This window comes from Toxorhynchites rutilus, chromosome 2 (assembly GCF_029784135.1).
Source record: "Toxorhynchites rutilus septentrionalis strain SRP chromosome 2, ASM2978413v1, whole genome shotgun sequence".
In the NCBI taxonomy this organism is placed as follows: domain Eukaryota; kingdom Metazoa; phylum Arthropoda; class Insecta; order Diptera; family Culicidae; genus Toxorhynchites; species Toxorhynchites rutilus.
Window position 1 is genome coordinate 306,048,023 of NC_073745.1, and position 26,791 is coordinate 306,074,813.

At 40.0% G+C, this 26,791-nt stretch overlaps 1 protein-coding gene across 1 annotated transcript; it reads right to left on the bottom strand.

Annotated features, from left to right (window-relative positions):
* Positions 1-586: 586 nt before the first annotated feature.
* Positions 587-23,186, bottom strand: LOC129771048 (cyclin-dependent kinase 4). Its single transcript, XM_055774324.1, has 5 exons — positions 22,936-23,186; positions 22,590-22,758; positions 22,311-22,452; positions 1,100-1,428; positions 587-1,040 (listed from the first exon to the last, which is right to left on the bottom strand). Exons 1-5 carry the CDS (start codon positions 23,027-23,029, stop codon positions 821-823), a joined length of 954 nt encoding a protein of 317 aa, XP_055630299.1. The 5' UTR covers positions 23,030-23,186; the 3' UTR covers positions 587-820.
* Between the last annotated feature and the right edge of the window lie 3,605 nt (positions 23,187-26,791).

The following is a 26,791-nucleotide window of genomic DNA, read 5'->3' on the forward strand; positions in this document are numbered from 1 at the left end:
TACATTTGGCATCAAAAATTTTGTTTTGAGAACCCCGATTTCCTTTACTCTACACTAGATCTCGACGTTTCAAGTAATTTGAAGACATTTGGCATCAACTTTTTTTTTCGAAAACCCAGATTTCCTTTACTCCTCTCTTGGGTGATTTTTCGGTTTTCAAAAAACTCGAACTTTGACGGTTGTGCGAGACTAGTAGTCCGATGGAACTGATATTTTGCATAGGGTAGTTTTTCGTGGGAATCAACATTTTCAATCAAGTTCCCTTTGAAAATTCGAAGGTCACTTTTTTCCCATACATCCACTGGCATTCTAATGACCATATCCAGATTATGACCATTATTTCGAGTCACGAATTATGGAGCCCTCATTTCGTTTTCAGCAAATTTCAACGTTGAGTTTTTTATATTAAAACTTCAGAAGACGCTGAATATTTTTGCGATAACTTTTTATCGATAGCTGATGTCTAATTTCTATTTCCACGATTCAAAAACACAGAAAAAAAGTCTTATATAAATCAGAGTAGAGGTTATTTGGGAGAGTCCGGGATTTCTCAAATCTTCTATGATAAATCTGGAAATCACAGCAATTAACTTCTATATGAAGGTATTAACCTAGTTAATCAAAACAACATAGAAAAATAAAGTTTTGAACATTTTTTTTCGTCCTGAAATCTGCGATCTCTTTGGCCAGATTTCAACCTACCTAACCGTATGGCAGTTACTGATATCGAGGGTGTGTGTATGTCCGTGCATTCCTATCGTGTGCTGATGATTTTTGTACCGCGTCATCGTCTCATCCACTCGTCCAGTGCTTATCTCATTTACATGGGTTCCTGAGTGAAGTACGGATGCTGGAGACACTGCAGGGCCGACGGTCGTTCGCGTGGATTGAACGCTAGCATTTGTTTGAGTAAATCATTTGAAAAATCGCATAATCTAGGGCAAAATTCGCGTGGTTCTCTAGCCACAGTTGGCAGGAAATTCTCTCGTGCCACCGAGATACCCCGAGGCCACTGGCTCTCCGACGGTCGTCCAGTTAATCTAGAATGAAAAAACATCTTGAAAAACCCCTCCATGTATGAATAAAAAAAGGCGCTCACTCAAAAATTTTCTCTAGCTGATTGCCTTCGGACGTTCCCGGAAAGAGCGCCGTTCTTTGGAACATCTCCGCCATGATGCACCCGGAGCTCCAAATGTCCACCGAGCTGTGGTAGGGTTCCCCGAGGAGAACCTCCGGGGAGCGGTACCAGAGCGTGACGACTACCGTCGTAAGCTTCATCTCGAAATCATACGTTTTGGCAAGGCCGAAATCGGCCAGTTTGAGCCGACCCTGGGAGGAAATTAGTAGATTCTGTGGCTTCAGATCGCGATGTATGATTCTGTGGGAGTGCAGGAAGTCCACACCAGTCAGCAATTCCCGGGAAAGGCGCTATAACAGTAAACGATAGGAATGTATTCTGTATATTCTAAAGCTCCATTAATGTTCGAATGAGAAAAGGTATATTTATATATAGTTTCGTATAAAACTAGAGTATCTCTCCCGGCCCCGTCAGGCTAACGCCATGTGTGCCATAATAAAATATATATTTTGGAAAAAAATAGAGTATCTAGAGTAAACCTGTATCTTTTGACGGTAAAAATATCACGTTGATCCAATTTATTTTGAAAAAGTTGTGCAATATGGAGACCAAGAGGACAAAGTTGATTGTGGAAAAAAACATTTAAAATCCGGCGTGGTCAGATACAAAAATCGCGAAATCGCTGAAAGTGTCCGAATCGATCGTGTATGGTGCGCTGAAATGTTTCCGTGAACGTACAACTGTTGTTCGGATGGATCAGAGGACGCGTCGTAGCGGAACTTACGATCGGAAGTTGAGGTTGAAGATAGTGAGAACAATTAGACATACCAGGGACTCTCGAACTAAGACATCGCCTAAAAACACAACTCTTAACAAAGTACCATCCGGAGAGTCCGTTTGCGAGACTGTCGTCGTAATTTCCGTGCCTGGAAGACACCAAAATAGGATCCGGGAACCTTTAGAAAAATATCGATCTTTACAGATCGATTATCTAAATGGCTTAGGGATTGATTCACTGATTAAATCGGTACTAAAGATTCGATCTTTGCTGAATCGATCTTCGAAAAATCTATTTTTTTTTTTATAATAAATAACTTGTTCTATATAAGTGTCTTACATTTCTATTCAAACATTGAAGGTATTTTATTTTGATTCTCAACATGAAGGTCACTGAACAAATTTAAAATCCACAAAAATTGTATTTTCCAGGGAATTCATCTTGTACCGTTATGCAATTAATTGAAAGTTAAGGCCGTTGTCGAAAATGCAATCATTTGGGTTCGGACGGCGCGAATGAAAAAACTATACTTTTTTGGCAGACTTATCTCACTTCTTAACTAGGCGAACCTAGCCAGAATTTTCACCTGCCCCCGGGCTTCTGAATGCCAAAGGGGGACTAGGCTCTGCGGAATGCACGTATCTGCATGCTCGTGCTGTTTCAGTCCTGACCGAGAAATTGTCGGACAATCGCGCAGGTGCTAAGGATGACCGACTTTTGGATGCCGGCCAATTCCTTCTCCATATTCAACACCTTTAGCGCTTCCAGAAGTGTCTTCGGGACAATTCCAGTTCCAGAGAGAACGACTGGAACAATTCTTGGGACCTCCCTTAGCCCCCACAGTTCCTTGAGCTCCACGGCCAATGGTCGGTACTTGCAGATTTTGCGACCGTGGGTCTCCTCCAGATTCTGGTTCAGTGGAATAGCGACATCGATGATGGTGACTTTGCGGTCGCTCTTGTCGTAAACCATTATATCTGGCCGGTTGTGGTGGATCGAGAGGTCGGTCAGAACAGTGCGATCCCAGTACAGCTTGAAACGGTCATTTTCCAGGACAGGTGCAGGCAGGTACCGGTAGTTTGGTACGTTGTCTTCCAGTAGAGCACATTGGAGCGCCAGTTGTCGATGAACAATACGGGCCACGTTGTTGTGGCGCTCGGTGTAGGCTGCGTTGGCCAAAACGGGACAGCCTCCCATAATGTGCTCTATGTTTTCACCTGGTTGATGACACATCCGGCAAATGTCATCAACGTCTTGATGCCAGACGTACCGCCTGCAGTTTCTCGTCGGCATTATCCTGTCCTGGATGGCTATCATGTCGGCTTCTACTACTGAAGAGAGTTCACCACGCGTTAGCCACAGATTAGATGCGGCCTTGTCGACGTGTGGCCGGTCCAGTTGATGGGGGTGGGCACCATGCACTGCCTTCTGCTTCCAAGCTGCAATCTTCTCCTCCACTGTCTGCAGATTGCAGTTGAGTTGGTACTCCGCTTGCGCCAAGTGCAGAGCGCTGTATCCTCTGTCGGCGGCGCAGACAGCCCGGTATAGCGCGTTTTGGTTGGCGCGTTCTGCGAAGTACTCGCGCAGTTGTCGTACCTGGGCAACACACAGTGCAGATATGTCGACTATTCCAAGTCCCCCTTCTTTGCGTGGCAGTGAAACTCTCTCCAGTGCCGATTGAGGATGGTGCATTCCGGCCTCTTTAAATGCTTTCCTCATCCTCCTCTCAAGGTCCTCTAGGTCAGTTTTGCTCCATTTGACTACACCAAAACTGAAGGTCAGCAGGGGAACCGCGAATGTGTTGATCGCGCGTACCTTGTTCCCCGCGTTGAGGAAAGTCCTCAGGACACAGATCACTCGACTCAAGAACTTGTCTCGCAGCTCCGTCTTGATGTCGGAGTGGCGAATCCCGGTGAGCTGTCGGAATCCAAGATATTTATAGGATTCGCCACGAACCATGTCTCTTATGAACTCGCCGTCATAGACCTCGTAACCTCCGGATTCGGTAAGCTGCCCTTTCAGCAGATGGACACAGCGGCACTTGTCGAGGCCGAACTCCATGCAAATGTCCCTGCTTATGTCTTCGACAACCCGGATAGCTACACCTAGACGCTGACGTGAATCAGCGTAGACCTTGAGATCATCCATGTAGAAGGTATGGGTCACTTCTTCGTGGGCGCCGTCGCCATACCTTATTTTATAGCCATGACCGTTTCTATTGAGCGTCCTACTGAGGGGGTTCAATGCCAGACAAAACCAAAGCGGGCTGAAAGAGTCGCCTTGGAATATCCCCCTCTTTATCTGCAGCGTTCTAGACTGCAACACATTTTCCCCATCACTGAGGTGCAGAGACGTACTCCACTGCCTCATCGCATGCTGCAGGAACCTAACGACGAAGGGATCAATTTTGTAGAGCTCCAATACCCGGACGAGAAACGAGTGAGGTATGGAGTCATAAGCCTTCCTGTAATCGATATAGGCCATGCTTAGGTTCCGCTGGTTATAAACCGCCTGGCCGACTATGGCTGCGTCGATGATGGCCTGGTCTTTGCAGCCATGCGTATTTTTCATGCATCCTTTCTGCTCTTCTGCGATGATGTGATGCTGTTCGCAGTGAGCAGAAACTTTGGCGGTAATTATGCTGCTCAGTATTTTGTACAGACTCGATAGGCACGTTATCGGTCTGTACTTTGATGGGTTCAATGTGTTGCTGTCTTTCGGGAGGAGGAAGGTGACGCCACGGGTGGCGAATTCAGGAAGGTTGTGTGGGTCACGTAGCACCTTGTTGAAGCACTCAGCTATCTTTGGATGTGCGACGGTCAGCTTCTTGTGCCAGAAGTTCTGAACACCATCGGGGCCCGGTGCTGCCCAGTTCCTCAGGTACCGCGAGGCTTCGCGGACATCGTTCTCTCCGACGATGATAGCTGGCATCTCTCCAATTTCACCACAACTCTCCTCCTCCCGTCTTAACCACATTTGCCCGTCGCGATGTTCTACTGGGGTCTCCCAAATACCAGCCCAGAAGTTCGTCACATCGCTAATATCTGGCAAACCTTCGCGGTAGTCGGGCTTCTCGTCGCTAATGTGGTCGTAGAACGCTTTCTCGTTATCTCTGAACATCCGATTTTGTTCCTGGCGCTTTGCAGAGTCAGAGTAACGTTTCAGCCGTTTTGTAAGGACGCTCAATTGCTGTACCAGTGTGTCGAGTTTTTCCGTCAGCTGGTGAGCTCCCAGCTGGCGAAGTTCAGTAGGCCGCACGATCACAGCAACTTGGCGACATAATTTCACCGATCTGCTGCCTCTTTTGTACGCCATCAGTCTTCCAATTGCGGCGCGCTTGTTTAGGATCCGTTGCTCCAATCTCCTTCGCCATGGAGGCTCACGCCTTTCACGGAGATGTTGGAGCAGTCCGCCTCTTGGCCTAATACGGTATCCTAAACTTTTGGCGGTCGCCACAGCAGCGCAGTAAACTTTCAGTTGCAGCTCCTCCATGTTCTCAGCATCAACCAAGTGCAGCGGAAGAACGTGCTCGTTCATGAGCTTTACTGCACTTGTCAGCCTGCGGGAATGCTGCAACTTCGGGATCCTGGGGCGCGACAATGGGTCTGTGTCGCGGAACTGTGAGATCGCCTCGTCGTAGTGGAAGACCAGATCGCGTAGTAGTTGTTGATCTGGCTGTGGGTCTTCCGGCTCAGGGGGTTGTTGTACTGTGGCCTCCACTGGTGCTGATTCGCGTGCCCCACTCGCGAATGAATTGCTCAGCCGTACTGAACTTCGTCTCGACACATCGCTTGCTCTGTTGTTCCTGGAGCTTATTTCTCTCTGCACCTGCTGCTTGATCTCGTCGCGTTTGGGAGAGCATGTTGTTGCGTACTATCGCTCTACGCCTCGCGTTCATCGCGTTCTGATCAAGCCTCCCAACGAACTCTGGATACGCTTCCTCGAACATTGTTAGTATTCGAGGGCGACCACTCATGTCCGTCTCCAAAGCAGTGCAGATGTAATAGGCGCGGATCACGAATTCATTCATTTCGTGTGTCCACATGATCCGGCGCCTAGTGGTACCCACGAGTGTGGACGACTGCCGTCTGGCAGTCACAACACGCCTCGTAGGCGCAGCGTTTCTTGGGTGATGTCGATGGCTGCTGTTTCCGTGTGGCGGTAGCTCTTCGGGTTGAACCCGGCTGGTGGCCCGCTCTTGCACATCGCCCTCCAGCCGCTGGCCGCTCGCTCTTACGCCCGTTCCAGGACCAGCTCCAGTTCGGGGACCCTCCTCGGGTGATCGCATTCTAATTATTCTTCGTGATCGTAGCTCCATTTTATTGGGTGTATCTCCTTTGCCCGGGAGACAGCGGGTTGGCAAGGCCTCCATGACCCGGGAGGCCTTCCCCGGGAGAGATATAGCGCTCTGACTCGCTCGCACCCCCTCACTTAGCCACTTTCGACACCCGTTCTCGGAGCCAAGACCAGGTGTGTGTTTCCAGTTCACGCCCGATCTAAAAATGTCGTCATATGATCTTCGTGGAGGCGTGAGATAGGAACATTTGAGACCAACAGGCAGGCTCCTACCCTATGTTGATCCCCATTTGAGAACCAATACTTTTTTTTTATTTTTTTTTATCCCATTTATTTATTTTAAGGCTCATTAGCATTTTAGCTGTTAAAAAACCCAATTGTTTTAATCGTGTACATGTCACATGGTTATCATATATCTATAATTAGCACATTACACAGTTGCCATTCGCCAGTATTCCTTCTATACCATTACATATGGTACATTCACACAGTAGCCATTTAGGCGTAAGAGTATTCTTTCTGTTCTTCCATTATCCAGTGGGACCACCGGACAGCGGAGACAGTTGATTGATCATTGTTGAGTTATTTATAGAACAGCAGCCCGATGTGTCTTGCAGAGCAGAGCAGTTGTATGGATAAATCGATCTCCATCGCTGATGATTGTTGCGTGGACGTAGCTATTCTGATGTAGATGGTCAATGAGGGTCCTGAGTTTTGAACTCACGATCGATCACTTACTGAGCGAACGCTCAACCGATGTGGCTACGGAGACCCCCAACTATACGTTTTTGATAACAACCTTTATTCTGGATACGCTTCAAAAATTCGGTGCCTTCTTCTTCTTCTGTAGGAGCATTGTACCACTGCGACCATTAATTTGATCTATTGTAGTGCACTCCAATTTGCTATGTATGCAGTGTCAGTTCGTTCTATCACTCGGGGAATAAGTGATAGTCGCACTAGGACTTTGCATATCCCCCCACGAAGGTATGACTTCCTTTATGAAGTTCCTTACCTGTTTTGGTTCAGCAGACCAAATCTCGTTAGGCATAAGAATGCCCTTTCCAAGAATTCGCAGTTTTCGCTGAATTAGTGTAATGCATTAACACAGCAAATGTTCCGAAGTCTCAACTTCGAAATTGCAGAAACGACAGTTATCATCTGCCAGTTTTCCGATTTTTTAAGGTGATACCTGCTCGGACAGTGTCCGGTGAATAGACCGGTTAATGTACTCAAATCTGCCTTATTCAAGCTGAGTAGGTTAGTTGTTATTCTGTTACAAGGTATAATGAATAATTTGGATTGTCTTGGTGTTGATAGAGCCCTCCAGTTGGCTTCAATCATTGATATTTCCCAGTTTTTGAGCTCAGCTTTCATGCATGATGTAAATAATCCACAAAATGGCTCCGGCCCGACGAATTTAGTTGAAGATCCTAATCTTGCTAAGAGATCGGCTCTTTTATTACCTTCTATACCGCAGTGACCAGGCACCCAGTAAAGGTTAACTTCGTTAGTAGAAGCTAGTTGTTTTAAGGATAAAATACACTCCCATACTAGTTTTGATTAACATGTGTATGCTTTTACTGCATTAAGAGCTGCTTGGCTATCTGAGAAGATACAGATGTTGGCATACCTGTATTTTCTAGTCAAACAAATATTTGTACATGTTAGAATAGCTTGTATTTCTGCTTGAAAAACTGTAGGCCACTGTCCCATTGGAATTGACATGTCGATTCCTGGTCCAGTAATCCCAACTCCCATAGATTTACCGATTTTAGATCTATCGGTATAAAACACGAGTGATCCTGGACGAGTTTCGGGACTACCTTCCTCCCATTCGTTGCGATTTCAAAATTTCAATTTCAATCAATTTGAAGGGAACACAGAAGTTAGTTTTTGTTTCCATCCAGTCTTCATTCATGCTAACTATAGTGTTCAGTTGAAAATCTTTCAGGATTTGTAAATGCCCTGTGAGATCTCCTTCTAGAAAATGTTTTATACGTTTCAGCCTAAGAGCACCTTTTTCCGCATCAAGTTGCACATATTGGTGCAAGGGTAGAAGGCATAAAAGAGCATCTAGGGCTTTGGAAGGTGCGCTAGGCATTGCTCCAGTTATTGATAAGCATGCCAGACATTGTAGTTTATCAAGCTTATTCTGAGCTGATATTTGTGTAGTTTTGGGCCACCACACTAGCGAAGCATATGTTAGTCTGGGTCTCACAATTGCCGAGTAAATCCAGTGAATCATTCTCGGTTTTAGTCCCCACTTTTTCCCGAATATACTACTACAACTCCAGAGCGCAGTCTGAGCTTTAGATATTGCATACTCCAGTTGGTCGTTCCAATTTAGTTTTTGATCAAGCATGACACCTAAATATTTGGTTCGTTTTGAAAGCTCCAATTGTACACCTCCCAATCTAAGAGGTGGAATCTCATACTTTCTTTTTCTGGTAAATGGAATTATGACTGTTTTTGAAGGATTAACACTAAGTCCTTCCAAGTTGCACCATTTGAGTGTGTAGTTAAGGGCTGTTTGCATTCTATTGAAAATAGTATACTCACATTTACCCCTCACTAAGATGATTATGTCATCAGCAAAACCAATGACTTCGTATCCTAAATTAGCTAGGTTATTAAGAAGATCGTCGACAACTAGGGACCACAACAGAGGAGACAGAACTCCTCCTTGAGGGCAACCTCTAGTTGGTTTCGTTGTTAGCAGTGTTTGGATTTCGATCAAAATAGAATGATACACAATGTGTCATGCAAGTAAACTCTCACAAACATATAACCAAATATGAGAGGATCATTCAGATACTTGTATGAATGTCAGTAATCACTTGTGTAACATTTAGTGATTAAACTAAGAGAGGAACGAAGACTGTTGATAGCATATCCGATCTGTATCAAACATCGCATACCATTTTCGAAGCCTGCATACAAGTTTGAACCGCATATATCGTCCCATTTTACTATAGCGATACCCACTGCACAGAAAAGTGCAAAGCAATAAATGGTACAAGAAAAATTACGTCATCATTCAGTCACCATTTGCGGAGAGCAGCGTAAGGGAAAAGAGATAAAACGCGAGAATTTTTGCTTCTCACTGGAGGGGTGTTGCTAGTAAAACTATGCGTTCTATATGAATATACATATTTCAAAGGATAGCGGCGTTAAAAATGAAAAATATAATCTGACTATCCTTCTTTGAGCTTCTATCGAGCAAAATAATCATATAGTTTGCATTCTCAGAGACTTAAAAATCAGGATCTGTTACATTAGCTGAATATGAATCTTTCGCTTTGCGTGGTCCGTATGATCCTGCTGTTTTATGATGCATGGAGAGGTTGATATGCATATGTTAGAGGCAAAGAAGAAAATAAGCTTTCTGACCAAAAGCGTATATGATAGCTTTGCTTGCATGCTGGTGTGCAATAAAGTGCGAGCCGATGCAGAGTTGTCTCGTTCTCTTTTGTGTCGTGATTTGCAACACATAACAACAAAAGAATACTGCTGGGGGAAATGTTTCCTGAAAGATCATATTTGAACGAACGAAAGCGATTTTGACGTAGGACTACGTCTAACCGGAAGATATAGGGGGTGAAATGGAAATCTAGGCACTGAACAAGTAGGAAAAAATGCAAGATTTGGAACGCTTATAACTCGAGCATTTCTCAATAGATCGCAAAGGTTTTTGCATCAATTGATAGGAAATATATCTACGCATCTATCATAATGAATAACATTTCAATTTTCTTGAGATAAATAATTGAATAATTGTGAAATATCAAGCATTGTCCAAATGCACTATGTGCCCATTTTTGATTGGTCCATTTTGTGCTCCTCAAATCGTACCGACCAAAACGGGCAACCAGAGCAGCAGCGAAATAGAATGAAGCACGATTGGAAAGGAAAAAGAAAAAAATGAACGAAACATTGGTCGCAGTCTCACACATGCGTAATTCTCGAGCCAGCCAGTCAGCTTAAAAATCCCCGCTCCGCTGCTGTAACGATCATTCTTTGTGTGGACACCGACTGGACAACATCGTTGCTGGACGGGCTGGACGGCGAGGGATCGAGTGCCTTTCTCAAGGCAAGAGGGCGGAGGTGGTAGCGCTGGAGTAGAGTAATAGAGTAGAGTAGAGTTTTCGAAGGGCCTTTCTCAAGGCTAGAGACGAATGAACTGCAAAAGTTTAAAGTCTCTATAATACAAGACCTTCCTTCCTTCCTTCACAACACATCAACAAACCAACCCAAGCAGCCATGTCTGGACATGGTAAAGGAGGAAAAGTGAAGGGAAAGGCAAAATCCCGCTCGAACCGTGTTGATCTGGAGTTCCCCGCAAGGGTAGCTAGGCCGAGCGCGTTAGTACCAGTGCACCAGTCCACCTAGCCGGCGTTATATAGTTTCGGCCGCCGAAGTGATCGAGTAAGCTGGCAAAGCTGCTCGCGACGATAAGAAAACCCGCATTCGGAACAGGACACATTCGGTTCGGTGGACTTCAAGACAACAGGCAGTTGCAGCGAGTGGCGAGTGGCAAACGCAATCGCAAAACGGCATCAGGTAGCAGAAGAAAAAAGTTTGTTCTTTATACAAACTGCTTTGGTGGCAAATCCAGAACAAGGCGGCATCGAGGGCGTTCGAAATGGTTTTTTTCAAAACCACGAGTACTAAGTTTTCTAAATTGGAACCATTACATAAAACAAGGCGCTTATCAGGGCCATTAAACCTTCCAAAAAAGAGTTTAGGAAATACAGTTCAATGCTTTCTAAAACAATATCCAAAATAATAATAAAACACAAATTGATTTTTTCTTAATTTGTTTGCCAGGATATGATGAGTATGTGAATTTGGCAGTTGTTCTGAGCTTATTGATTTTCACCAATTCTTAAATTGCTTCTAGATTGAAAGTACAGTAATTTACACTTATCTCGACATTTAGCTAATTGGACGGACCTGTAATGCGACATATTTAGTGGGACATTTTTGTAAACATTGAGTTCGGGGTCCAAATTATGACCCCACATTGAAAGTCGACACTGTACCACTGTCATTGCAAATGTTCAATTACAGGTTAAAATTACCTCCAATCCGATACTGAGTGGTGGTAATGCGACGTGCCATTGAATGTAATTTACTGTAAAATATGTCACAAGCTGGATGAGAAGAAATTTTCCAACTGTGAAAGCTGTAGCGAGTGGCAAATGCAATCGCTAAACAGGAAGGTTTAGCCGAAAAAGATGGGGATATCGAGTGATAACAAAACAATAAACTCTTTAGATTGAAGATAATTTTGTGATCCTGAAAAGGACCCTTTTTAGCCTGCATGTGAATCCAACGAGCGAACAAATCGTAATGAATGTATTTTTTTGCCATCGCTGCCTTTTAACGCTCATTCGTTCGTCTCGTTGGACTCGCCCCTCTGGCTGAGTCTGCCGATTTGTCTCTATCCTGTGAGTGTGTACCGCTAGAGTATAAAACACGCGGACCCCAAAAAAATATCTTATTTTATTTCAAACCGTAAACCCGTGTGGTTGTACGGCATCGGCATCGTGGACGTAACAAAGGAGGACAAGTTAAGGGAAAGGCAAAGTCTCACTCGAACCGTGCAGGTCTCCAGTTCCCTGTTGGTCGCATTCACTGATTGCTCCGCAAGGGTAACTAGGCCGAACGGATTGGTGCCGGAGCACCAGTATACCTAACAGCGATTATAGAATTTCGGCCGTCGGAGTGCTCGAGTTGGCTTGCAAAGCTGCTCACGACAATCAGAAAACCCGCATCAAGAACAGAGCAGCTTCGGTTCGGCGCTCATCAAGGCACCGCCCTAGCCAATTCATTAGCTCATATTCAGTTCAACTCTCGTTCGAGTAAGACGTTTTTCTAGTGCGCTCCTCAGAATATACAATTGTCATACGAGTCTTTTCATATTATATAAATATCACGCATTGTTCAGTGACTTTCTATTGTTTCTGTGAAAGCCGGTGATACATCAGCCGTATCAAAGAGGGACTTCTTCAGCACAATGGCCCCTCCAAAAGGAGGAGGAAAGAAGAAAAAACCAAACGAACTGACTCCTAAGCTCGAAGGCCATCGTGAGGGTCCGAAATTCGTCGTCATTAAACGCAATAATGGGTCTTTCGAAAAGGTTAGCCCAGTTTTCATCCATAAAGGTATAAAAAGCATCTGCGGGGAACCTTTGAACGTCGTCAAGCTGAGGGATGGAACGCTACTAGTAAAAACTACTAGTATCAACCAGGCCAATCAGCTTCTCCGCTGCAAAAAAATGTTTGACATGGAAATTGCGGTGGAAGAAAACGCAAAGCTAAATCAATCTAAGGGGATTGTTACATGCGCTGATCTTAGATACGCTACTGAAGAGGAAATAGAGGAAGATCTGGAGAAACAAGGAGTTTGTAAAATTGAAGTCATGATGAGCAAGAGGGACGGTAACTTGAATCCTACCAACAGTTTCATTCTTACGTTCAAATCCACTGGAATCCCGGAGACTGTTAAAGTTGGATACCATGTTCTACGTGTACGTCTGTTCATACCCAGACCGATGAGGTGCTACCAATGTCAATTATTCGGTCACTCATCCAAGTTCTGTATGGAGAAAGAGGTATGTAGCAACTGTTGTCAGGCAGGTCACAAATCTGAGCAATGTTCGGGAAAAACTCTCTGTAGAAACTGTGGTTCTACAGAGCACGCATCGTGGTCTAACAAATGTCAGGTATTTGAGACAGAACAAGAAATAATGCGAATCAAGGTTACCGAAAATATTAGTATTAGGGAGGCTCGTAAATTATATAAGATAAGATTTCCCAACAACATCACTAAATACAGTGATGTTGTGAAAACTAAGAAGATAGAGAACACTAAATGCCCAGAAAACGAATTGAAAGTTACGTCTGAGAACACCATTCCACCACAACAACAACTAAAATCTCATGAATATTCTCAACGCGCATCAACTAGCACTATGTGCACTGATTTAGTACCCGATGATAAGAATATAAGAAATCGTATGGAATATCAAGTTGAAAAAAATTCTCGTCCTCTCTCTCAATCTTCGAATGAACGAAACGAATATGAGATAAACACAAAAAAAATGAGAGGTACTCAGTCATCCTTGAGTAGTTGTAGTAGAACATCCGATCATAATTGCTCTTTCTCTAGTGATGGATTGTAAAAATTCAATTTTGCAGTGGAACTGCAATGGTTTTTTTAATAGCTTGCAGGAAATCAAACTCTTGGATGCTCAATATCGTCCGATGATAATTTGTCTACAAGAATCCCATCTAAAACACAGCAATATAGCATCTTTTAGAAATTTCGATCTTCACAGATGTGACTTTGCATCTGATAACGATAGAGCACGTGGTGGAGTATTGACATTAGTTAGATCTAATTTTGTCTCGCAAAGTGTGAATATAGACACTCAATTACAAGCGGTCGTTGTCGAAATACTATATCCATTCAAATTCACATTATGTAACATTTATCTTCCTCCAAATGAACACATCCTATATGATGATCTTGTTAAGCTGATTGAACAATTACCGAAGCCATTCGTTGTCCTCGGTGATTTTAATGCTCATAATATGGTTTGGGGATCAAAATTTTCGTCCCCCCGTGGTAAAATGATCGCCAAACTTATAACTCAATTCGATCTAAATATTTTCAATGATGGAAGAGGAACACGATTAAATCCAACTAATGGCAACGAAACATGTATCGATCTAGCGATTTGTTCAGCTTCTTTAAGCACCTTTTTCACTTGGAGTGTCCATGATGATACTTGTAACAGTGACCACTACCCAATTTTCATATCACCACTCCATACTCGTGTAGTAGATGAAAAGCGGCCTCATTGGATTTTGAAGACTGCTGATTGGGAAAAGTTTTCACATCTTGTAGAATTCGACGAAGTGTTTTTCAACAAATCTATTGATGATCAAAATTCACATATTGTTGACTCTATTTTAAATGCTGCAAATAAATCTATTCGAAAGTCTTCATCCAAAGTCGGACGTAGATCCGTACCTTGGTGGAATGATACAATAGCACAATCAATCAAAGATCGAAAACACAAGTTGAACTTCTTCAAAAAACACCCAACGTCCGAAAATGAACAGCAGTATAAAATAGCTAAATCAAAAACAAGAGCTCTTATACGATATCATAGCAAACAATCTTGGAGAAAAATGGTCAATTCAATCAACTCAAATGTTCCACAATCTCATGTTTGGAAACAAATAAGAAGTATTAGTGGAAAACATCAATCCAGTCGTATTGCATCCTTGAAACACAATAATTCTATTGTATCAAACTCTGCTGACATTGTTGAACTTTTAGGAAAACACTTTTCACGAGTATCTTCATCTGAAAATTACTCACTATCTTTTCAAAGACACAAATCAAAAACTGAAAAATCACAGTTAACAGTGACAGATAACAATGAATCTTACAACAAATCATTTACCTCGCTTGAATTTAGATCTGCTTTAAACTTGTGTAAAGGATCCTCTCCAGGAATTGACATGATTCATTATGAAATGTTGAAGCATTTACCTCAATCTGCTAGCTCATATCTACTGAGATTTTACAATCGCATATGGTCCCAAAATATGTTTCCTAATGAATGGCGCCTTTCTCTATTGATTCCAATTATAAAACATAGCAAAGATCCTTCTAAAACATCCAGCTATCGCCCTATATCCCTAACGAGTTGTCTGTGTAAACTACTTGAAAGGATTGTGAATAAAAGACTAACCTGGTACTTTGAAACTAACAAAGTTCTATCCAACTACCAATTCGGCTTCCGCCGTGGTCGATCCACGATTGATAGTTTAACTATCCTAGAGTCTGACATTCAGGCGGCTTTCCTCAGAAAACAACATACTTACGCAATTTTTTTTGACCTGGAGAAGGCGTACGATCTAACTTGGCGTCGACAAATTTTAACCAAATTAAAATCCATAGGAATAGATGGAAACATGCTTAGTTTTATAAATAATTTTCTTACAAGTCGCAAATTTCGTGTATTACAAGGAAACACATTATCATCGTCATACGAGCAGGAAAATGGAATTCCTCAAGGTGCTGTTTTAAGCGTCACCCTATTCCTACTGGCAATTGATGATATCAGTAAACAAATTGACCCTAAGTGCACAATTCTTCTTTATGCCGATGACATAGTGTTGTATATGTCTTCAAACCTTCTGAACTCAATACAGAAACGAATGCAAATATCAATTGACCAAATACAGAAATGGTTATCCAACCATGGATTTAGAATATCAGTCGAAAAAACTTCTTGTATCCATTTTTGTAGAAGGAGGAAACACACAAAAAATTTGACATTTCGCGTCAACGATGAAAATATTCAAAAAGTCAATGAAGCCAGGTTCCTAGGTATGATTTTTGATAAAAGATTGTCATGGCGTTCTCATATAGAATACACAAAAAGACGATCTCAAAAAGCAATGAACATCATCAAAACATTATCGAATATCAAATGGGGCTCTGATCGGAAAACATTAATAAAATTACACAATTCTCTTGTCCTATCACGCATGGAGTACGGGGACTGTGTGTACTCGTCTGCATCATTAAATCTTTTAAAAACACTTGAACCTGTTCACCATCAAGGTTTACGTTTAGCTAGTGGCGCTTTTCGGTCCTCTCCAGTTATCAGTATATTAGTTGACACGGACTTTCAACCTTTGAGTGCCAGAAGAGATCAGCACACTATGTTCCAAATGTGCAGAATTCTTAGAAACGAAACCCATCCTATGTTAAAATCAATTCAGCAACTGCCACTAAATGACACTATCAGAAGTCAAACTTTTCCATCGAAGTGTACTCGAATCCTGAACAATCTAAACCTAGAATTACCAAAAATAAAAATAGAACCCTACACCAAACTACCACCGTGGTTGGTTCCCAAACTTGAGATAAATATCGAACAAAGTGCTTTTCCGAAAAACTCTACTAATTCTGCTGTGTATAAATCTTTATTCAATCGAATGCTCCATGAAAACTGTGGTTATCGATTAATCTTTACCGACGGCTCCAAGTCTAACTCTGTCACCTCTTGTGCCATTTATGATGAATATGAAAATAAAATATACAAATTCAGGCTTCCTGACAACTCTTCAGTCTATAATGCAGAACTTACGGCAATTTTTCACGCTACAGAACACATTACATCTAGTATATTTGACAAATATATTTTAATAACTGATTCATTGAGTGCTCTATCAGCACTCTCAGACAGTTTTTCAACACACCCCATAATACGAATGATTTTTGACAATATATTCATATGCAAAGAGAAGCTTAAGATTGTTCAATTTTATTTCGTACCAAGTCATATTGGTATCCGTGGCAATGAAATTGCAGATAAAGCGGCAAAAGAAGCATTACTTCAATTAACTCCACAAGGCGAATTATTGTCGAGAGATTTTAAGAACCTTGTAAAGGTAAATATGTCTAAATTATGGGAAGATAAATGGACTAACAGTACTGACAACATATATCGACAAATTCGTCATTCAACATCCCATTGGCCTTGTATAAGTTTTCTTGGACGAAGAGATGCAGTAGTTCTGACAAGGTTACGATTAGGTCATACTCATTATACGCACTCTCATTTGATGTCTAAAGCTAACCCTCCAACCTGTGATTCATGTGGACAAATTATATCTGTGAAACATATATTCAATTACTGTACCAAATATACCGCAATAAGAAGTAAATTATCTATTCTGGATGTTGATACTCTCAAGGATGACTTGGACTGTCTCAAAAATGTGATTACATTTATAAAAGAAATTGATTTGTATGATTTTATTTAAATCAGAAAAAATAATGTTATTGTAATTAACTATGGATGTTAGAACTTATTTCTTATTATTTTCTCGATATTATAATTTGCGAAACACCCGTTATTTTAATACTTTCAATATTAATATTGTAGACTATTAGCATTGTATACAGTTAGGAATAATATTGTATATAGTTAGAAGTAATAATGTAACTGACGGCCCATATAGCCCTCGAAGTGCTGGCGGCCGACTAAATGTAAATAAAAAAAAAAAAAAAAATTCATTAGCTCTATTCCCGTCTCTGATTAGACAATTCGCTTCCCAAGTGGAACTTTGGCCTTCTCAACGTAGGTATTAATTGCGTCATTTTTCTTAGTAGTCAGCAGTGTAGTAAGGATAGACAGCGCCCCTGGAAAACTATGAAAATTGCGCCCCTAAAATACCACTATTTTCAAATTTATCACTATAATTACACTTAAGAGCGTAAAATTCCTTTTAAAAATCCTATTCAATTTGAACAAGGAAAGTATCTAGGAAAGTATCTCATATCTAGGTGATGGGACGACGAACGTGTTATTGCTTAAATAACTGTAAAACATAGCATAGCACGGAAGGGCGTCCAGGCATGCGTAGCGAAAAATTCAAAAAGGTATTGGTGTAATCAAGACGGGTCTATGGTACTAGGTGAGGCCGTTTCGTCACTAAGTTGGTTAGGGGAGCGGTATATGAAAACAGTACGGAAGAAAGCAGAAGGGGAATTATTTGCTTGTAGCGTGAAAGAGACAGACTGATCACGAGCGAGCTTCGGCACTAGTGTATTGTGTTTTGTTTACAAACAAAGCACAGTAAACTTCCAAGATGGCTGAAGAGTGGTTTTAGCAAGTTGGTCCACCTTAGGATATACTTCTACGCGCCTTGGGTGTAATATGATGTAGGGTGATTCAATTTTTCGAAAATGAAAGAGAGGTTATTGGTTTCATGTACGGAAAGAAGCAACTACTCATGTTGGATGTCTTTTTGCTCAATTGAAAAATGAAATATAATTCGGGCATAAAAATTGCTAAAAACTAAAATTCTTGGATTTTGGCGCCCCAAGGACTCAGCGCCCTTGGCAAATGGCGGGTTTGCCAGCCGTACACTACGCCGCTGTTAGTAGTTCTTAGTTCAGATTTCTTAAGCCAAATAACACGCCTTGAATATATTCCGAGGGGCAAGCTCTAGAATACGCGTGACCACAGTGCAATTCGAAGGGAATTTCTTTGACGAAAAATCCCCCGGCCAGAACGGGAATCGAACCCGAACACCCGGCATGATAATGTGAGACGCTCACCAAATTGAAAAATATGTATTTTGGAATATACCGCAAAGCTTCAACTGTCATAACATGAAACGAGGGATTACTCAAAGGTTTTGAGTGATTATTTTTTGGGGGTGGCCTTTTATTTTTGTCAAAGTATATTTGCACTAGAACTAATTCACCAAAAAGAGTGAACCAACGGTCGTTCTTTTTTACAGGGCAACAGTTCATATGAACTATTTACACAGTTCAGAAAGAACTGTGTAAGAAGATCGCTGAGTGAACTGTGTATACAGTTCAGTTCAGAACGAACCGTGTGGGGTGAACGATGAACTGTGTATGCAGTTCAGAACCAGTTCAGAACGAACTGTGTACGATGACCGCTGGCGGAACTGTATATAGTGTATACTATATACAGTTCAGAACGAACAGTTCGCTGGCTGAACTGTGCATACAGTTCAGAACGATATGTATAGAGTAATCGGTGTATAAGAGAAATGTTTCAAACAGTCTTGTTGAGCAGTTAATAAATATTCGCTGATATGAAATATTTTTTATATTACATCATATTGCGCTCGATAATTTTGAGATAGACGTTCGCGTTTTGTTACAGTTTTACTACAGCAGAAATTGCCAAACATAAAAAAGCAGCGCAAAGCTAGTTAAAAAAAATAAATCACGGCTCAAACTAAATCAAAATTTCAAAATCAAAGTTTGACTTTTTATTGTTCTATGATATTTTCAACAAACTTCGGTCGAATAATTATTTGCTAACAAACAGCATTTTATGAATGAACAGAATAGTCTTAAATAACATCCCACACTTTTTTATACTTGCTTTGACATATCTCTCTACCATGCGAAAGAGTGAGTGAACTGCTCAAAGAACTAGTTTACTGAAGTGAACGGTTTGTCAGTGAACAGTTCATTAAAATGAACCGTTTTGCCCATATCTAATTTGCACACATTAAAGAAGTCATGTAAGGAAGTAAAAAAATCTAACAAAAATGACAAAACTTGTTAATTACTTGAAAGAGTAATAGTTAACAAATAATTATAAAAAATTACGGTAGTATTTTTTGATAAAATAGTCTAGAAATTGAGAAAAGTTTCTAATCATCCAAGGTGGGCTTTTTTATGTCTATCACTGTACTTCCAATGGAAATAGATCCAATGAACACATTTTATGAGTTTTTTCACAGAATACAGATACTATTGACGGACTTCAACGATATGAGGAAAATATGCCGGGCAAGCCTCTCAGAATACTCTATCTTCTTCTTCTTCTTTGTTTTTAAGAGGCTTTAAACTTTGCAGTTCATTCGCCTCTAAGTCTATCTTTTCATTTACAAATAGGAAATAATCATGGTGGGCAGAAAATTTTATTTTCATTAAATACAGAGCATAATTAACTTATTTTCGAATGTAGATGTACTTTTTGAAAAATACTTATTTAAAGTGTCCACGTGGACATCGTCTATATTCTGCGCCGCCCCCCCTCCACCCGCCCCCCTTACCGCGGAAAAGAGTGGACATTTTTGTAACCCCTACTCCCCCTCAAATTGTCTACGGGGTATGTGGACAGCCCCTTATAAGCATTTACTTTCAGAGCAATTCCAAATGAAATCGACAAATGACAAAACATTAGTATTTTTGATTCGAATGAAAGTGTGTATTCCATTTGGGTTAGAGGAAATATGAGTTTTCCACAGTAATTGGGAATTTTTTGACTCAAGTGTAACTTTTGAAAAGGGCGTATCGATTTGAGTAAGAGAAATCTTTGATAATTTATATCTCAAAAAATATGAGTCGTACCGAAATAGTGTGTTAGAAAGAGTTATAGAGTATTGAGTATTGGCTTAATTTTAAAAAAGTATTCACGGAGAAGAAAAACTAGTACTCTTTTATTTATTTACAAAATAAAATTTTAATTTGCGATATCAAAAAATATGTATTTTTTCCTATTTTTTTCAATTTTTTCATATAAAATAGAAGTCATGCAAAAAATTTAAAAAATGGGCCCAAGATGGTAAAACTATTTTCATCGAATTTTTAGGAATTTTTGAAACTTTTTGAAAGTTTTTGTATGTTAGCAATCATTCTTAGCCACAAATTATGAATTCTATGTGATTTAAAACAAAAAAAAAGGTTATTATCAATCGCCTTCTAAATGCAACCAATCTCGAGATATTTAAAAAAAATATTTCTAATTTATCATCTTTTTTATAGTAAATAATCTCTTTTAATATGTTTGTCGTGTTATACCGTCATGTTCATGAAATTTTATGAATTTTCTTATAATTTCCAACAATTTTTTTTGATTGATTGAAGTTTGTATTAAGATAAAAAAAATTTTTAGTTTCACTACGTTTTGTATTAACCCATCTTCGAATGTTTCGTAACGTAACTCCTAAACATATGTTTTATGAATTCATATGAATTCATAAAATCTCATGAACATGATGGTATAACACGACAAACATATTTAAAGGGCCTATTTACTATTAAAAAGACAATAAATTAGAAATATTTTTTTAAATATCTCGAGAATGGCTACATTTAGAAGGAGATTGATAATAACCTTTTTTGTTTTAAATCACATCAGGATTCATAATTTGTGGCTAAAAATGATTGCTAACATACAAAAATTCGAAGTTTCGAAAATTCCTAAAAATTCGATGTTCCACAAATTTCGTCAAAAATAGTTTTACCATCTTGGGCTCATTTTTTAAATTTTCTACACGACTTCTATTTTATATGAAAAAATTGAAAAATATATAAAAAAAATACATATTTTTTGATATCGCAAATTAAAATTTTATTTTGTAAATGATAAAAAGACTACTAATTTTTCTTCTCAGTGTATATTTTTTTCAAATTAAGCCAACAATACTCTATAACTCTTTCTAACACACTATTTCGGTACGACTCATATTTTTTGAGATATAAATTATCAAAGATTTCTCTTACTCAAATCGATACGCCCTTTTTAAAAGTTACACTTGAGTCAAAAAATGAACCATGATGATGTAAGTTCTTGGAAATTATAAGCAAATTCATAAAATTTCATGAACATGACGGTATAACACGACAAACATATTAAAAGGGATTATTTACTAGAAAAAAGGTTAAAAATTAGAAATATTTTTTTAGATATCTCGAGAATGGTTGCATTTAGAAGGAGATTGATAATAACCTTTTTTGTTTTAAATAACATCAGGATTCATAATTTGTGATTAAAAATGACTGCTAACATACAAAAACTCGTAGTTTCGAAAATTCCTTAAAATTCGATGTTCCACAAAGTTCGTCAAAAATAGATTTACCATCTTGGGCCCATTTTTTGAATTTTCTACATGACTTCTATTTTGTATGAAAAAATAAAAAAAAAAATTGAAAAATATGTATTTTGGATATTGCAAATTGAATTTTTATTTTGTAAATAAAAAAAGAGTACTATTTTTTTCTCAGTGTACATGTTTTTTCATATTCAACCATCAATACTCTATAACTATAACAAATAAGCCAACAATACTCTATTACTCTTTCTAACACACTATTTCGGTACGACTCATAGTTTTTGAGATATAAATTATCAAAGAAGTCTCTTACTAAAATCGATACGCCCTTTTCAAAAGTTACATTTGAGTCAAAAAATTTCCAATTGCTGTGAAAAACTCATATTTCCCCCAACCCAAACGGAATACACACTTTCATTGGAATCAAAAACACAAGTTTTTTAAATCTGCATTCTAAGGACGATTTCATTTGGAATTGCTGTCCAACAATTAGTTCCACTATGAAAATTATGTTTCCAAAACCCGTCCCGCATCTGCGCCCTAACGTTCTTATCCAGAACCAATCACATGCAAGGTTCGTCACTGCACTCTGGGTAATGACATTGAAATCACTGCAAGGTTGAACTGCTGATGCAGTTCACAGTGATTTATAATCAATTAAATTGATGGGAGCCTTACAACAATGTTACCGAAAAAGTGTTAACCAAGCTGTTACCTGTTAAACCGAACTTACCTGAATTGTCATCCGGGACATCCCAACCGATGGAAGACGCTTGATGTAATCGTCCAGATCCTGTTCGAGATGCTCGAACACGAGAAAAAGGACAAGTTGTCCCTCTCGTTCCAGACGTGGCCCGTGACAAACATCCAGTAATCTAGTGGGTAAACATAAACACAACATGAACTTATAAAGAAACAACAGTTGATAGCGGGCAAAAAATCAACAGGTGTGCACTGAGTTCGATTGTATTGTTCGTGACAGAACACAGTTCAATTGGCGTTGTGCACTTACTTGACAACATTCGGGTGCTGAAATGCGTCCAGCTGCTTGAGGAGAGCGATTTCTCTCAACGTCGACATTGGTACTCCATCTTCCGTGAGGGCCACACGAACCTTCTTCAGGGCCACAATATTACCTTCGTTTCCCAGATCACGTGCTTTGTAGACAGTGCCGTATGCGCCTAAAAGTTACAAGATAAAACAACGAATGGAAATTAGATCAAAGGGATACGACTCGCAAAATAATATTCGCTGCTAATTGCCGCGCTGATTGCTGTAATGGAATCCTTCCAGCGTTTGTATGCGAAGCCGACGCCATTCATCCGATCCACGCAAAGTACACTCATACATGCGCATACCTGTTCCAATCACATTCAGCTCTTCGTAGTTAGTGCTCAGCTGGAACATGGTGCTCATGGCCTGGTGCTGCTGATGCTGTTTGGTGGATGTCATGTCCGGTACGCATCAAGCCACAATGCGCGAAACTAAACGGATATTTGTGACAAATAAAACAGTATACGCGAAGAAAAAACGTAAACAAAACCACGAACGCTTGCGCACTTTGTTGTTGTCCGGACTGTATTTGCTGTCAGAATGATGAACTAACGGTGCCGGACACGCTGCTCGAACAGCACATTTATCCAGTTTTACCTATGCGTTTACAGACACCCGAAGGAGGTGTCTCGGTTAATCCAAGACACATCATTCTGATGCAGGCTGTGAATTTAGTAACGTTGTTCAATCATCTGCCACAAGTAGCGCTTCTATACCATACCAAATCGTGTTAACTCTAATGAATTATCAAGTGAGCATACCTTATGAATTATATTTTCATTGCTGCAAAATGTGGTTTCAGATCATATGAAATGGACAATCCGAAAATTTGTCAATGATTTTTTTCTTTGAACAAATGTAACTTGCTGTTTTAATCCAATTCACAAATATATAATCTGTTCAAATGAGCTATCAAGTGGTTGATATACAAAGCTTAAAGTTGGATTCATTTGCCCTAGTGATGAGCTTTTCCACAAATAGACACACCCCTTTATAATTGAGCAATCTAACTCACGCCTCTACAAAACTCTCAACCACTTTTAAGGCTAGTTTAAAGCTCCCGTGAACGGGGACGTGAACAGATGGTGAAATAGAACGCCCGCTCTAAATTATTTTCGAGCAGTTATCGACACCATGTCGACCGAAACAGTGAAAAATGCTACAAAAGTACTTGAAACTAACCCTGCCATGCCCTCCACAGGTAGCGCTGCCTATAGTTTCAGCTATAAGAGCCCCCGCATACTACAGACTTTATGTCAACCAACAGTTTGGTCGGGTCGGCCTTCTGGTGCAAAAACCGACCCAACTGAATCGGCGTAAATCAGTCTGCAGTCTGCGGAGGCTCTAATTGTTCATGATTACACACCCCAGGTAACCAGTAAGCACTGAAAATGGTCTTAAATCAGCACTGTATCCACATATAGATTACTGAATAAATGCTTATTACACTCTACAAACCAATATAGGGTGGATATATGTTGGGGTACCACCCAACGACGGTGCCCTTACGTTAGTACGGACACTTCCATCATACAACAGATGTTGCACCTTCCATTCATTGGCCTTGCCGCCGGCTATGACACAGCTGTCACGAGCGACCCCATGTTCGCTCTCTATTCCTCAGTAAACACGCTCAAGCGCTGACCAAGTTATTCCTTTTAAACATTAGAATAGTTAATAAAGTTATTATTGTTACGTAAATATAATTGTCGTCTATTCACTATACAAGACGTAACAATATCATGCTAAAAAGGCGAAATATAGGGTTCTTTAAATGCTTCAGTTACAGCCTCAAATAAGCATTACTAAAGCTTACTTAGAGCTATCTGAAAACTTCACTTGTGATGGCTGCCTTTACTAAGCAGTTGTTTTTTTATTCGTTTTTTTTTCTAGGAAAAAGTAATCGAATCTATCGGGACTCGACAGAAAATAAAAAAATTATTTATTTAATGGGCCCACACAGATTTATTACAGCCATTTTATGGATGATATTGATATATCATTTATTTAGATTAACGCACTGTTTGGAATGAGAAATAATTGTTATATGACAGTTACCTTACGAGATTCGAACCGAGGTACTTCTGCAACATGTATGTTTCTCTGTTGTGTCTTTGCTATCTGGACCACTGTTAACTGGACTACATATAAATGAATGGAAAATAGTCCTATTTCAATAACCGCGCTCAGATACCTGCTCAAAAAAATCATGTTTGTGTGGGTCTGGAAAAAATGGTAGCATTAAATACGCATATAGGGCTTCCATTAATGCCTATTTTCATATGTTTTATCCTAATGTTTGTAAGCATTATATGGTAGCACCAAATGCGCATATAGGGCTTTCATTAATGTTTATATGCATTAATAATGTTGTTATACTTTGTTATGTCAAATTGGTCCCAGAAAATAATGTCGACATCGGTACCGACATCGTGCCATTTTGCAATGATTCTGTCAACCTATCCTTCGTGTTTAACAACCAAATACGCGCCAACACTGTGCCAATCTGGCGCCACGTCGACCGAGTGCGAAACTGCTCGACCCGTTTTATGACTTTGTTTATTTTCAAGTATGGTCAAATAGAAAGTAAAAAAACAGACAGTGGATGGAATTGATTCATAGCGTTCAGTATTACAATTCATCAGTTCCATTATATTAATCCGTGACATCCTCTGGTATTCTGCGTACTGTCGCGACAAATGAAGAAATCAATGATTTCTGGGCAATGTGAAAAATATGACAATTATAAATCGTTATCTATAACAAAATCACCTAACTTACGAAAACCTCTGGTCTTTTTTCAGAATATTTTTGCGAGTTTCACAATAATATAAACATCTTAGCATATTATTACACAAATAGCAATTATTTAGCGCGAATGGGCTGACAAAATGCTATCGCAATCATTCCTATTTTAATACTGAAACAAAACATAAATCGATTAAATATGTGACAACGATAGAAACCAATGCCCATATCTAACGATCCTTGGTAAGAGGTAAAAATTTAGACCTCCCATGAACAATATCCGGTGACTATGTCATGATGAAAGCCATAGTATATAGGATCCGTTTGTAAATCCACAGAGCAATGCTGGTGGTGGTTACTTTTTGTGTTGAAACACGCCACTTCAGTCAAAAGCTGGAATTCACTCATGTTCGCAGGAATTTACCTTGAATCAATTCTGATAACCTTCAATTGTTCTGGTTCCAACAGGCTATCAGCATACGTTGGAATGGCATCGGTCTTACTTCTAACCGCACATCACGAGACGATATGATGCAGCACCGGAACTTTTGCATACAATTTCATCACTGCAACACTCTCCGCACGGTTCTCTTCATATCACTAAGACCACGAATAACTTTACGGATATGCTCAGAATGCATATCAATTTTCCGAGCATCGACAAATAAATACTGCCGTTTTCGTCTGCAACTGTTGTATTTTCATTTATTTTTCTTCAAAATAAAATATCCGATTCGTGGGGGCCCATCCATGGAATAAGTCGAACAACTGCTTGGTGCTGCTGTGTTTTGCTCGCTGCATTATGTAGGTCTCCCAATTTGTTAATGTTGTTCAGAAAAGCTGAAAAGAAAACAAAATTCATCATGAATGATAATAAAAAAAAAACAACAAATCTTGTCGTACCTACGAAACTTGTTTCTCGATCCCTTCCATTCTCCGTTTTATTCTTTTGAACAAAAAGTCTTTTTGAGAAAAAGACAGAAGATTCGTTGCAGTGATGCCGTTTCGCTCTGTACAAGTAATGGTGTACAATTATAGCTGGAACTATAGGCAGTGTTGCCTACGGGGGATAGGCGGGGTAAAATTCCAGCACTTTTGTAGCACTTTCCGTTGCTCGGTCCACATGGTGCTTATAACCGCTCGAAAAAATATGAAACTGGGCAAGCAGTGCTGCTATCGGTCGACGCAGTGCCAGATTGGCACAGTGTTGTCAAAATCATTGCAAAATGGCACTATATCGACACCGTTATCGACACCATCTGTTGGGACCGATCTGACACAACAATATAGAGCGGGCGATCATTTCACGGTGAACCACATTACGAACAAGCAACTCAGAGAATCGTGGTGAACAGAATGTTCTTGTTCACGTTGACATTCATATTAAAAGTTCGCCAGTAATCGTGAAGTAAA